Source organism: Mauremys mutica, chromosome 1 (genome assembly GCF_020497125.1).
Source record: "Mauremys mutica isolate MM-2020 ecotype Southern chromosome 1, ASM2049712v1, whole genome shotgun sequence".
Taxonomy (NCBI): Eukaryota; Metazoa; Chordata; order Testudines; family Geoemydidae; genus Mauremys; species Mauremys mutica.
Window position 1 is genome coordinate 316,423,435 of NC_059072.1, and position 12,243 is coordinate 316,435,677.

Genomic DNA, 12,243 nt, shown 5'->3' on the forward strand with positions numbered 1-12,243 from the left:
GACCTCGAGCGGGATCTGCGGCGCCTCGAACGGCTGCGCGAGTCCCGATGTCCGCGGTGCCTGGACGCGGACCTGCTGCGGTGCCGGTGACTTCGTGACCGGGACCTGGAGCGCCGCCGGGAGTACGACCGGCCCCGCGATGGAGAGCGGTGCCGGGACTGCGACCGGTGCCGGGACGCTGAGCGGCGTCGCGATGGCGATTTACGGCGGGATGGGGAGCGGTGCCTCGGTGACCTTCGCCGGGAGATAGACCGGGATCGAGACCGGATTCTGGAGCCACGGTCGCCACGGTCGCCCGGAGATGAGGGGCGCACCATCGCTGGCTTGCCGAGGGACTTGAATGTCCGCACCAGTGGTGCCGGCGGCTGATATGACGGGGCCGTCGCCTCAATCAGCTCTCTTGCCGTCGCGAACGCCTCCGGCGTCGACGGGATCCTCAGCTCCTCCTCGGTGGGCACCGGGGAGCTGGGCGGAACCGGACTCGACGGGCCAGGCGGCGCCGGAGTCAACGGTGCGGTGCACTTAGCGTGCACTGCCTCAGCCTGCACCGTTTTCGTCGGAGGCGGCTGGGCTGACGGCTTTCGCTGCTGTTTTGCGGCAGCCGTCTTCGGCGCCTTGTGCTTCCTCCCCGGGGAGAGGGAGCGGTGCCGGGTCTTTGGTGCCGGCTCGGTGCCGGAGCGGCTCGGTGCAGTCGGAGCGCTGCTTGTCGAGGCGGTTTTCGGTGCCGCTGGAGCTGGCGCCGGAGGTTGGAGCGCAGACTCCATCAGTAAGTGCTTCAGCCTAGAGTCTCTCTCTTTCCTCGTACGAGGTTTAAAGGCTATGCAGATAGAGCACTTATCTGGCCGATGCGACTCTCCGAGGCAGCGGAGGCAAGAGTCGTGCGGGTCGCTAACCGGCATAGGCCGCTGGCAAGCCGCACAGGGCTTGAAACCCGGTGCTCCGGGCATAAGCCCGCACCGGGGCGGAAGAAGAGGGGCAAACCCTCTAATTCCGTAACTATTGACACTATTAACACTAAATATATATATAACTACAACAAGAACTGAACTAACTACTAAAACTATCTACACTAGAACTATGGAGAAACACTAGGGTTGTGGAGGTAAGGGAGCACTCCACTGTTCCAACTGGCCGTCACGGGCGGGAAGAAGGAACTGAGGAGCGGACGGGCCGGCTGAGGTGTATAAGGGGCGCCATGACGGCGCCACTCCAGGGGGCGCCAGCCGGCCCGCCGGAGTTGCTAGGGTAAAAATGTTCCGGAGAGCCGTGCACGCGCGGCGCGCACACCTACATGGAATGCATAGGAGCAATCACTCGAAGAAGAACCAGGGGGACAACCATTTTAGACTTCATTCTGACCAACAGAGAGGAATTGGTGGCAAATCTGAAGGTGGAAGGTAATTTGGATGAAAGTGATCATGAAATGATAGCTTTCATGTGTCTAAGGAAAGGAAGGAATTAGGGCAGCAGAATAAGGACAATGGACTTCAATAAAGGAGACTAAGAAACTGAGAAAACTAGTAAGTAATGTCCATGGAGAAAAAATCTGAAGGATAAAGGAGTCCAGGAGAGCTGACACAATGTAAACTAATCCAATGCAAAGGAAAGAGAAAAAACAGTAAGAAGCCAATAGCACTCCATCAGGAGCTCTTAAATGACCTGAAAAATCAAAAAGGAATCCTACCAAAAATGGAAACGTTCAAGAATTGCTAAGGAGATATAACAAAAGGATAGCACAAGCATATAGGGACAAAATCAGAAAGGCTAAGGCACAAAATGAGTGACACCAAGCAAGGACATAAAAGGCAGTAAGAAGAGGTTCTATAAATACATTAGGAAGCAAGATGAAAGAAAGGGTAGGTCCTCTACTTAACAGGGAAGGAGAAAAGACAGTTACCTTTTCCGTAACTGGTGTTCTTCAAGATACATTGCTCATGTCTATTTCATATTAGGTGTGTGTGCTCGCCACGTGCACCAGTGCCGGAAGTTTTTCCCTTAGCAGTATCCATAAGGTGTACGGGGAGATTGGCAAACCAGTGAAGTGCCTGAAACCACAATTACTTATTGCTAAAAGCAGTCATGTCAGCAGGCCGTAAATATCAGACAACGACTGTATTGCTGGGGAAGGCCCCTGGGCATCATCCCCCATGAGGGTAGGGGGGTTAAGGTAGGCACTGTCTCCTCTACCCCAACCTCCAAGCGTGTTTCATGCACCAAGCCCAGTGCCGCTGGTGCAGTTAACTGTTGTTCTGAGGTGGTGGCAGATGAGCAGAGTGAAGGGGGCATCGTCATCACCAGCGTGGCCCATGCACTTCAATAAGGCCACTGGGGAGGCCACTGACCAAGGCAGCGCCGTAGACGTCGATGCGGCCTCAGGTGCCCAGTTGTGCCAGTGGAGTCTCAGTGAGGGGCTAAACTGCTCTTCCATGCCAGGGGAATCCCCTACCAGTGACCATGGTGGGGCCGTCAACGTCTGTGTCTGCCTGCTGACTGTCACCACCTGAGACCGGTGCTTGGAGTGGGAGGATCGGTGCCAGTGTCGGGGGGACTGGTGTGGGGAGAGGGAGAATTGGTATCAAGATGGGGAGGACTCCCATGGGGTAAACAACAGAGATCTGTGCAGAGAAGATGAACAGTGCTGGTAGCACAGAGACTGGTGCCTCCCCCAGATGATCCACGTCAAGATGGCGGGGACCACGAACACTGTGCTGGTGACCAAGGGTGAGCCCCAGAGGATCTGGGCTGCAATGCTGGAGATCTGCGGCGCAGAGATGGAGAGTACTGCCTTGGCTTGGGGAATCAGCAGTGCTCCACTGCCCCCTGGTGGGGTCTTAGCAGCTGGCTTGCCCTCGGAGGGAGCCTTTGCCGCTTCCTGTGGTGCCTGCGGCGTGGGCCGAGGCCTCTGCTCCCTTGGTGCCAGGGGAGCTTGGGAATGAGTCGATGTTGGGTCTCCTACCGCTCCCGGGAGTTGGCGGTGGATTCTTTAAGGGGTTCAGGGCCCCGACTGGGGAGGCACGTCCATGTGGCTCCGGAATTCCCAGGCACCCCGAACTGAGTCCTTTGCCCGATGCCCCATGGCCTTTCCTGCCCAGTGCTGGAGAACCATGTTTCTTAGTTTTCTTTCTGGGCACAGGCGATGGGGAGTGGTTCTGGGTAGAGCCCAGTGCCAGGGGTGTGCTGCACACTGAGGCACTAGGAGTTGAGTCTTGGCAGGACGGCTTGGAAGCTGGACGGAGGGCAGCCTCCATGAAGAGAGCCCTCAAATGAATATCCCACACTCTGAGTCCTGGGTCGAAAATGTTTACAAATATGACACTTGTCCTTCACATGTGATTCCCCCAAGCACTTGAGGCAGCTGCTGTGGGGGTCACTTACAGGCATAGGCCTGTTATAGTCCGTCAGAGCTTAAACCTCAGAGACAGGGCATGCCCTTCCTGGGGTGAAGTCCCTGCTGGGACTCTAACTTCTAACTACACTTAACGTTAACTACTTACAAGTCCCTAAGCTTGAACTCAGAAGAGATGAAACCACTAGCCCTTACTATGCAAGGAAAGGCACTCCGACTATCCACCACAGGTGGTAAGAAGGAACTGAGAGGGTGTAGGGCCGGCAATGCCTGATATACCAACGCATGAGCACAACACTCAAGGGGGCGTGACAGCTGACGCTAATGATACCGCTAAGGCAAAATTCTCTGATGACCATGCATGTGGGCGCACACACACCTAGAATGGAATCGATATGAGCAAGTACTCGAAGAAGAATATTTAGATAAGTTACATGTATTCAAGTTGCCAGTGCCTGATGAAATTCATCATAGGGTACTTAAGGAACTAGCTGAAGTATTAATTAGCAATTATCTTTGAGAACTCCTGGAGGACAGGCGAAGTCCCAGAGGAACAGAGAAGGGCAAACATAGTACCTATCTTGAAAAAAGAGGATCTGGAGAATTATAGACCAGTCAGCCTAACTTGGATACTGGAAAAGATACTGGAACAAATTATTACACAATCAATTTGTAAGGACTTAGAGGATAACAGGGTTATAAGGAATAACAAGAACAAATCATACCAAACGAACTTAATGTCTTTCTTTGACAGGGTTACTGGCCTAGTGAATAGGGAGGAAGCTGATATATCTCGATTTTAGTAAGGCTTTTGACAGTCCCACCTGACATTCTCAAAAGCAAACTAGGGAACTGTGATCTAGATGAAATTACTGTAAGGCGGTTGCACAACTGGTTTAAAGACCATACTCAAAATAGTAGTTATCAATGGTTCACTGCCAAACTGGGAGGACTTATCTAGTGGGGTCATAGAGGGGTCAGTACTTACTAAATATTTTCATTAATGACTTGGATAATGGAGTGGAGAGTATGCTTATAAAATTTGCAGATGATACCAAGCTGAGAGAGGTTGCAAGCACTTTGAAGAACAGGATTGGAATTCAAAACAACCTTGAAAAATTATAGAATTGGTCTGAGATCAACAAAATTAAATTCAGTAAAGACAAGTACTTCATTCAAGAAGGAAAACTCAAATGCACAAGTACACAATGGGAAATAAATGGCTAGGTGGCATAAGACTGAAAAGGATGTGGCGGTTATAGTGGATCACAAATGGAATACGAGGCAACAATGTGATGCAGCTGCGAAAAAGGCTAATATAATTCCATGGTGTATTAACAGGAGAGCCGTATGTAAGAGACAAGAGATAACTGTCCTGCTTTACTCAGAATTGGCAAGACCTCAGCTGGAGTAACTGTGTCCAGTTTTGGGCGCCACGCTTTAGGAAAGATGTGGGCAAATTAGAGACTCCAGAGTAGAGCAACAAAAACAATAGAAGATTTAGAAAACCTGACCTATGAGGAAAGGTTAATCTGGGCCTGTTTAATCTTGAGAAAAGAAGATTGGGGGGGGGGGGGGAAGGGAACCGACAACAGTCTTCAAATACATTAAGGGCTATTACAAAGAGGATATGACCAATCGTCTTTCATGTCCACTGAAGGTAGGACAAGAAATAATGGGCTTAAATCTGCAGTAAGGGAGATGTAAGTTAGATATAAATAAAAACTTTCTAGCTATGACTATATCTACACGATAAGGTAGGGTGTGAATTCCCTGTTCGCATACAGATAATCATGCTAGCACTCATCGAGCTAGTGAGAGTTTAAATAGTAGTGTAGTTTCAGTAGCCCTAGTGGTGGTAGCAGAGACATGGCTAAGCCATGCTGAGTACAAACCCACCTGAAACTGGTGGCTATGTTCTCAGCACATACCCAGTAGTTTCAGAAGGGTTTATACATGGCACAGCTAAGCTCTGCTATTGTTACCTGTGCTAGCATGGCACATCGAGCTGCTCCAGGCCAATGGGGGCAGCAGGAAGTGGCAGCCAGCACATCCCTCAGCCCGCGCCGCTTCCCGCAGCCCCTATTGGCCTGGGACAGCAAACCACAGCCAGTGGGAGCCGCGATCGGCCGAACCTGCGGATGCGGCAGATAAACAAACCAGCCCGGCCCACCAGGGTACTTACCCTGGAAAGCCACGTGCCAAAGGTTGCTGACCCCTGGTATAGCCTATAAGGGTAAGGGAATAGGCTTCCAAGGGATTTTATGGAATCCTCACAATTGGAGGCCTTTAAAAACAGGTTGGACAAACACTAGTCAGGAATGGTCTAAATTTACTTGGTCTTTCCTCAGCAGAGGTGGCTGGACTTGACGACCTCTCAAGGTCCCTTCCAGCCCTACATTTCTATGATTCTATGGTTTGGCTGTCTAACCTAAACATTAGACAGTTATAAACCTGCAGAGGGGGGAGGGATAGCTCAGTGGTTTGAGCATTGGCCTGCTAAACCCAGGGTTGTGAGTTCAATCCTTGAGGAGGCCACTTAGGGAGCTGGGGCAAAAATTGGTCCTGCTAGTGAAGGCAGGGGGCTGGACTCAATGACCTTTCAAGGTCCCTTCCAGTTCTAGGAGATTGGTATATCTCCAATTATTACCTTATTAGATACAATACCAAGATCAGCTTGGAAAGTTGTTAGATTTTTAATATGATCTGTTTAAACATGAAAAAACTTGGAAACAATGCACAATATACCTGTTCTCTTGCTAACAGAAACTATAAATCCCACTAAATCCACTTCAGCACAGGCTGGTTGAAAAGATGGATCCAACAACATGCTGAACGGCAGAGCCTTCCTTGGAATATAAATCTGCAACAGCACCTCTTGCGAAGCCTGAAGAAATAGAACTTTAAATATTTATGCCATCAAGCTTATATAAATTGTTTATGCTGTTATACATATATTTACAGTTAAAAGTTTTTACCTGTAGTTGCAGGTACTGAGTTTTGTTTGTGGATGTTAACTGTACATTAACAGTGTCTGATTTGCCTTTGGATTGCGAAGCTACTAGCTGGTATATTCTGTACCTACCACCTTCTTTTAACAGGGAACATACATCTAATAATGGACGCCATATAGTCAATATAATGGCTGAAATGTAAGATTAGAAAACATATTAGTATGCAGTAACATGGAGGCCTCAAAAAAATTCAACTTAAAAATTCATCCTTGGTGTAACTCTGTTGAATTTATAGACTCATAGATTTTAAGGTCAGAAGGGGCCATCATGATAATCTAGTCTGTCCTCCTGCACATTGCTGGCCAACGAACCTCGCCTACCCACTACTGTAATAGACCCCTAACCTTCTCAAAGCCGGTCCACCACTTGTTCAGGGAAAGCCCCTGGCAGTCCAGGCCGGTTTGTTTACCTGCCGCGTCCACAGGTTCAGCCGATCGCGGCTCCCACTGGCTGCGGTTCACCTTCCCAGGGCAATGGGGGCTGTGGGAAGCGTTGCGGGCCGAGGGATGTGCTAGCCACCCTTCCCGCAGCCCCCATTGGCCTGGAGCGGCGAACCTCAGCCAGTGGGAGGTGCGATCGGCCGAACCTGCGGACGCAGCAAGTAAACAAACCGGCCTGGACCGCCAGGGGCTTTCCCTGAACAAGTGGCGGACCGGCTTTGAGAAGCATTGATCTAGTCCAAACCCCTGCTCAAAGCAGGACCAATCCCCAATTAAATCATCCCAGCCAGGGTTTTGTCAAGCCTGACCACGTGCCAGTTCGTTTAATATTCTTAGATGGAGATTATCTGGGCCCCCTCCTTTAGTCCCATTAAGCTGCTAAATTTGACTTCCACCTCTGATGTGGTAATTTCTACTTCCATATCCTCATTCCCATTAGCCACGCTGCCACTACCTAAACTCTTCAGTACCCCTATTAAAAACTGAGGCAAGGTATTTCTTTAGGTGTTGGACCATGCCTTGATTATTAATCTTTAATCTCCACCCCATCCCAAGTGCTTAAATTGGCCTATTATGGTGAAAATTGAAGTTGTTTACATTTTTCAGTACTAACCTTTATCTTTTTCTTGTTTTCTGTAATCCACAACACGTAACTTCCATACAGTAGACACATCCCTTTTGGAGAAACCATGTTCCTCCCGTTCAGCAGACTCTATAGCCTTCTTGAATTCTGCTTGTATCTGAGCTTGCTTCTTATCATTCAACATCTGTCTGTGAGTATTCAAGGCTTTTAACTGCTCTTCACTAAGACATCCCTGTAACCACAAAGGGCAAACCCACTCAGCTTTATGTGTCTATCAGTAAAAAAGTCTGTCATAGATTGAGAAAGTCTTCTCTAAATATACAAGATTAATTTTCATTTCATTAATAACACAACAGGATTTCAGAAGTATTATTATATATTATAAACACAAAGGGGCCCCGATCTTGGTTAGGCCCTCTAGGTATTACTGGAATGCAAATAATAAGCATTGTACAGCATCATAAATACATACATTTTACAAAACATTGACAAAGTCAAAGTCACAGACTCTATTATCTTATTACAGTCAAAAGCCCCGATCCTATAAATGCTTAGGCATGTACTCTGCTTTATAATAGACACAATGGGACTACTCACTACTTAGCATGTCACTAAGTGTCTGTGCTTGAATTAAGATTGGGAGAAATGGCAAACACAGGTTGGAGCTGGAAAAGGAGGAAGATTGGGAGCAAAGACAGCAATCACTTAGGTGAAAAGTACATGAGTTTTGAGGGTCACATCATGGGTTTGTTTAGATTTGTTTACTTTAGTAGAAAGCAAACCTAGATCAATTTCTTTTGCACAAACATAAAATAGGATAAGGGCATAAAACTACAAACATTAACTTTAATTACATTGTTTGCTGAGCTGGTTGTATTGAAAGCATAGATTTGTTTGTTGAATCTCTCTCAAACTGCTGCTCAGTTACTTTAGTGATTTTTGTATGTACCAGGTTCTTATAGAGGTCTTGTTATAATTACATGGGGAAGGGAAACACAAGCATGGTGAGAAGCACCAATTGTCACTGCACCACAAATATTTGGTAAATATTCACTCAAGTAGAAAAATTATTTAGATACTACTAATAAGTAGGGCTGTCAAGTGGTTTAAAAAAAATCAATTGTGATTAATTGGGTGATTATAAAAATTAATCACGATTAATTGAGCTGTTAATAATAGAAGACCATTTATTTAAATTTTTTGGATGCTTTCTACATTTTCAAATATATTTATTTCAATTACAACACAGAATACAAAGTGTACAGTGCTCACTTTATATTTATTTTAATACAAATATTTGCACTGTAAAAACAAAAGAAACAGTATATTTCAATTCACCTAGTACAAGTACTGTAGCGTAATCTCTTTATCATGAAAGTTGAACCTACAAATGTAGAATTATGTACAAAAAAACATGCATTCAAAAATAAAACAATAGAAAACTTTAGAGTTTAGACTACAAGTCCAATCAATCCCACTTCTAGTTCAGTCAATCGCTCAAACAAGTTTGTTTACATTTGCAGAAGAAGATAATGCTGCCCGCTTCTTGTTTACAATGTCACCTGAAAGTGAGAACAAACATTTGCATGGCACTGTTGTAGCCGCTGTCCCAAGATATTTACATGCCAGATGCTCTAAAGATTCATATGTCCTTTGATGCTTCAACCGCCATTCCAGAGGACATGCGTCCATGCTGATGATGGGTTCTGCTTGATAATGATCCAAAGCAATGTGGACCAACGCATGTTCATTTTCATCATCTGAGTCAGATGCCACCAGCAGAAGGTTGATTTTTTTTTTGGTGGTATAGGTTCTGTAGTTTCCGCATCGGAGTGTTGCTCTTTTAAGACTTCTGAAAGCATGCTCTACACCTCATCCCTCTCAGATTTTGGAAAGCACTTCAGATTCTTAAATCTTCCATCGAGTGCTGTAGCTATCTTTAGAAATTTCACATTGGTGTCTTCTTTGAATTTTGTCATATTTGCAGTGAAAGTGTTCGTAAAATGAACATGTGCTGGGTCATCATCCAAGACTGCTATAACATGAAATATATGGCAGAATGAGGGTAAAACAGAGAAGGAGACATACAATTCTCCCCCAAGGAGTTCAGTCACAAATTTAATTAACACATTTTTTTAAATGAGCCTCATCAGCATGGAAGCATGTCCTTTGGAACAATGGCTGAAGCATGAAGAGGCATATGAATCTTTAGTGCATCTGGCATGTAAATAGCTTGTGACGTCAGCTACAACAGTGCCATGCGAACGCCTGTTCTCACTTTCAGGTGACACTGTAATTAAGAAGTGGGCAGTATTATCTCCCGTAAACATAAACAAACTTGTTTCTCTTAATGGTTGGCTGAACGAGAAGTAGGACTGAGTGGACTTGTAGGCTCTCACGTTTTACATTGTTTTGTTTTTGAGTGCAGTTATGTAACAAAAAACCCTACATTTATAAGTTGCACTTTCATGATAAAGATACTTGTATGAGGTGAATTGAAAAATACTATTTCTTCTATCATTTTTACAGTGCAAATATTTGTAATAAAAAATAATATAAAGCACTGTACACTTTGTATTCTCTGTTGCAACTGAATCAATATATTTGAAAATGTAGAAAAACATCCAAAAATATTTAATAAATGTCAATTGGTATTCTATTGTTTAACAGTGCAATTAATCATGATTAATTTTTTAAATCACGATTACTTTTTTTGAATTAATCATGTGAGTTAACTGTGATTAATCGACAGCCCTAATAATAAATAATAAAAAAAATTATGGAAATAATTTTGTAGAGCCATATATTTACAGATTTGTAAAATTTCACCATTCACAGTTGGACACTTAACTCCAGAGAAGAGCTGACCAAAAATTGGAATTTTCCATTCATACGGAATTTCAGTATTTTGAAATTTGGTTTCAGATTCATTCAAACTGAAACCAAATATTACAAATTTTCTCATGAAACAGGCAGATTCAAAAAAAGTGTGTTTGGGAGACACTGAAACACAGTGTTTTTGAAACAACATGCTCCCCAATCCGCAGCAGCTGCCAGTGAACTTGACATGATTCATGTCAGTTTCACTGCTTCCCGCCACTAAACAGTAAGGCCAAAATATGAACAGACTGCAGAGCTGAGAGCCTCAACTCAGAGCCACAGCTTGAGCCAGTAAAAGCAGCAAAGAATCCTGTGGCACCTTATAGACTAACAGACGTTTTGCAGCATGAGCTTTCGTGGGTGAATACCCACTTCTTCGGATGCAAGCTTGAGCCAGGGCTCCCAGGACCTCCAAGGCTGCCAGGCTCCTAGCTCTGAAGCAGAAATGTTGGAAGCCAGGGACCCTAAAAACCTGAGGTCCCTGGCCCATGAGCAGACTGCATGGTGGACCTAGTTGGGTTCCGTTAGAACCCTAGCAGGAAGGGTATCTCTGGAAATGTGCCTGTGACTGAGTGAAAGTTAGCTGGACCTGACTCATTTTCAGAAGAAAATTTGAGTGTGACAAACTGGCATTTTCTGATGAAACTGTTTAGTCAAAAAATTTCTGTTCAGCTCTTTTCACACCTTATAAATCCACTAGTAAAATATTTATTAAATTCAATAAACATCTTTTATATTTATTTTTATTAATATGTTAGTTTTTGTGGAGAACTGGGAAACTTCTGATTTATTTTTAAGAAAGAATGTGTGACTCAGTTCCTCCATCCCCTCTTGTATTGTTACTCATCCCTTTAAATGAGATGTTGACAGATGTGAGACCTTGGAAAAAGACGGTTACTCACCTGTAGTAACTGGTGTTCTTCGAGATGTGTTGCTCCTATCCATTCCATTGTAGGTGTGCGCGCCGCGCGTGCACGGCTCTTCGGAACATTTTTAGCCTAGCAACTCCGGCGGGCCGGCTGGCGCCCCCTGGAGTGGCGCCGCCATGGCGGCGCATATATACCCCAGCCGGCCCGTCCGCTCCTCAGTTCCTTCTTGCCGGCTATTCCGACAGTGGGGAAGGAGGGCGGGTCTGGAATGGATAGGAGCAACACATCTCGAAGAACACCAGTTACTACAGGTGAGTAACCGTCTTTTCTTCTTCGAGTGATTGCTCCTATCCATTCCATTGTAGGTGATTCCCAAGCCTTACCTTAGGCGGTGGGGTCGGAATGAGACGTGGCGGAGTGTAATACCGCAGAGCCGAAGGCTGCGTCGTCTCGAGATTGTTGCACCAACGCGTAGTAGTGGGAGGCGAAGGTGTGGACAGAAGACCAGGTGGCCGCTCTACAGATGTCCTGGATGGGGACATGGGCCAGGAAAGCGGCCGATGAGGCGTGTGCCCTCGTCGAGTGTGCGGTGAGTCGGCACGGGGGTACGCGAGCAAGCTCGTAACACGCTCTGATGCAGGACGTCACCCAGGAAGAAATCCGCTGCGAGGAAACTGGCTCGCCTTTCATGTGGTCGGCTATTGCCACGAACAGCTGGGTCGAACGCCGAAAGGGCTTCGTGCGGTCGATATAGAACGCGAGAGCTCTGCGGACGTCGAGGGTATGCAGCTGTTGTTCCCGAGGCGAGGCATGCGGCTTCGGGAAGAAGACCGGGAGGAAGATCTCCTGGTTGAGATGGAAGGCCGACACCACCTTGGGGAGGAAGGCCGGGTGTGGTCGGAGCTGCACCTTGTCCCCGTGAAAGACGGTATACGGGGGACCCGCCGTCAGGGCGCGGAGCTCTGAGACCCGTCTGGCGGATGTGATTGCCACGAGGAAGGCCACCTTCCAGGTAAGGTGGAGAAGAGAGCACGTAGCGAGGGGCTCGAAAGGTGGGCCCATGAGCTGGGCGAGGACGAGGTTCAGATCCCATGTCGGAGCAGGAGGACGC

At 46.6% G+C, this 12,243-nt stretch overlaps 1 protein-coding gene across 1 annotated transcript in view; it reads right to left on the reverse strand.

The window, feature by feature from the left end:
* The window catches only part of BRCA2 (BRCA2 DNA repair associated), an 83,098-nt gene that overhangs the window by 10,558 nt on the left and 60,297 nt on the right, over positions 1-12,243 (reverse strand). Inside the window, exons 22-24 of the mRNA XM_045016348.1 lie at positions 7,414-7,615; positions 6,325-6,491; positions 6,095-6,233 (exon numbers count right to left, since the gene is read on the reverse strand). Of these exons, the coding sequence (XP_044872283.1) occupies positions 6,095-6,233; positions 6,325-6,491; positions 7,414-7,615 (508 nt within the window). The remainder of the gene's footprint in view (positions 1-6,094; positions 6,234-6,324; positions 6,492-7,413; positions 7,616-12,243) is intronic.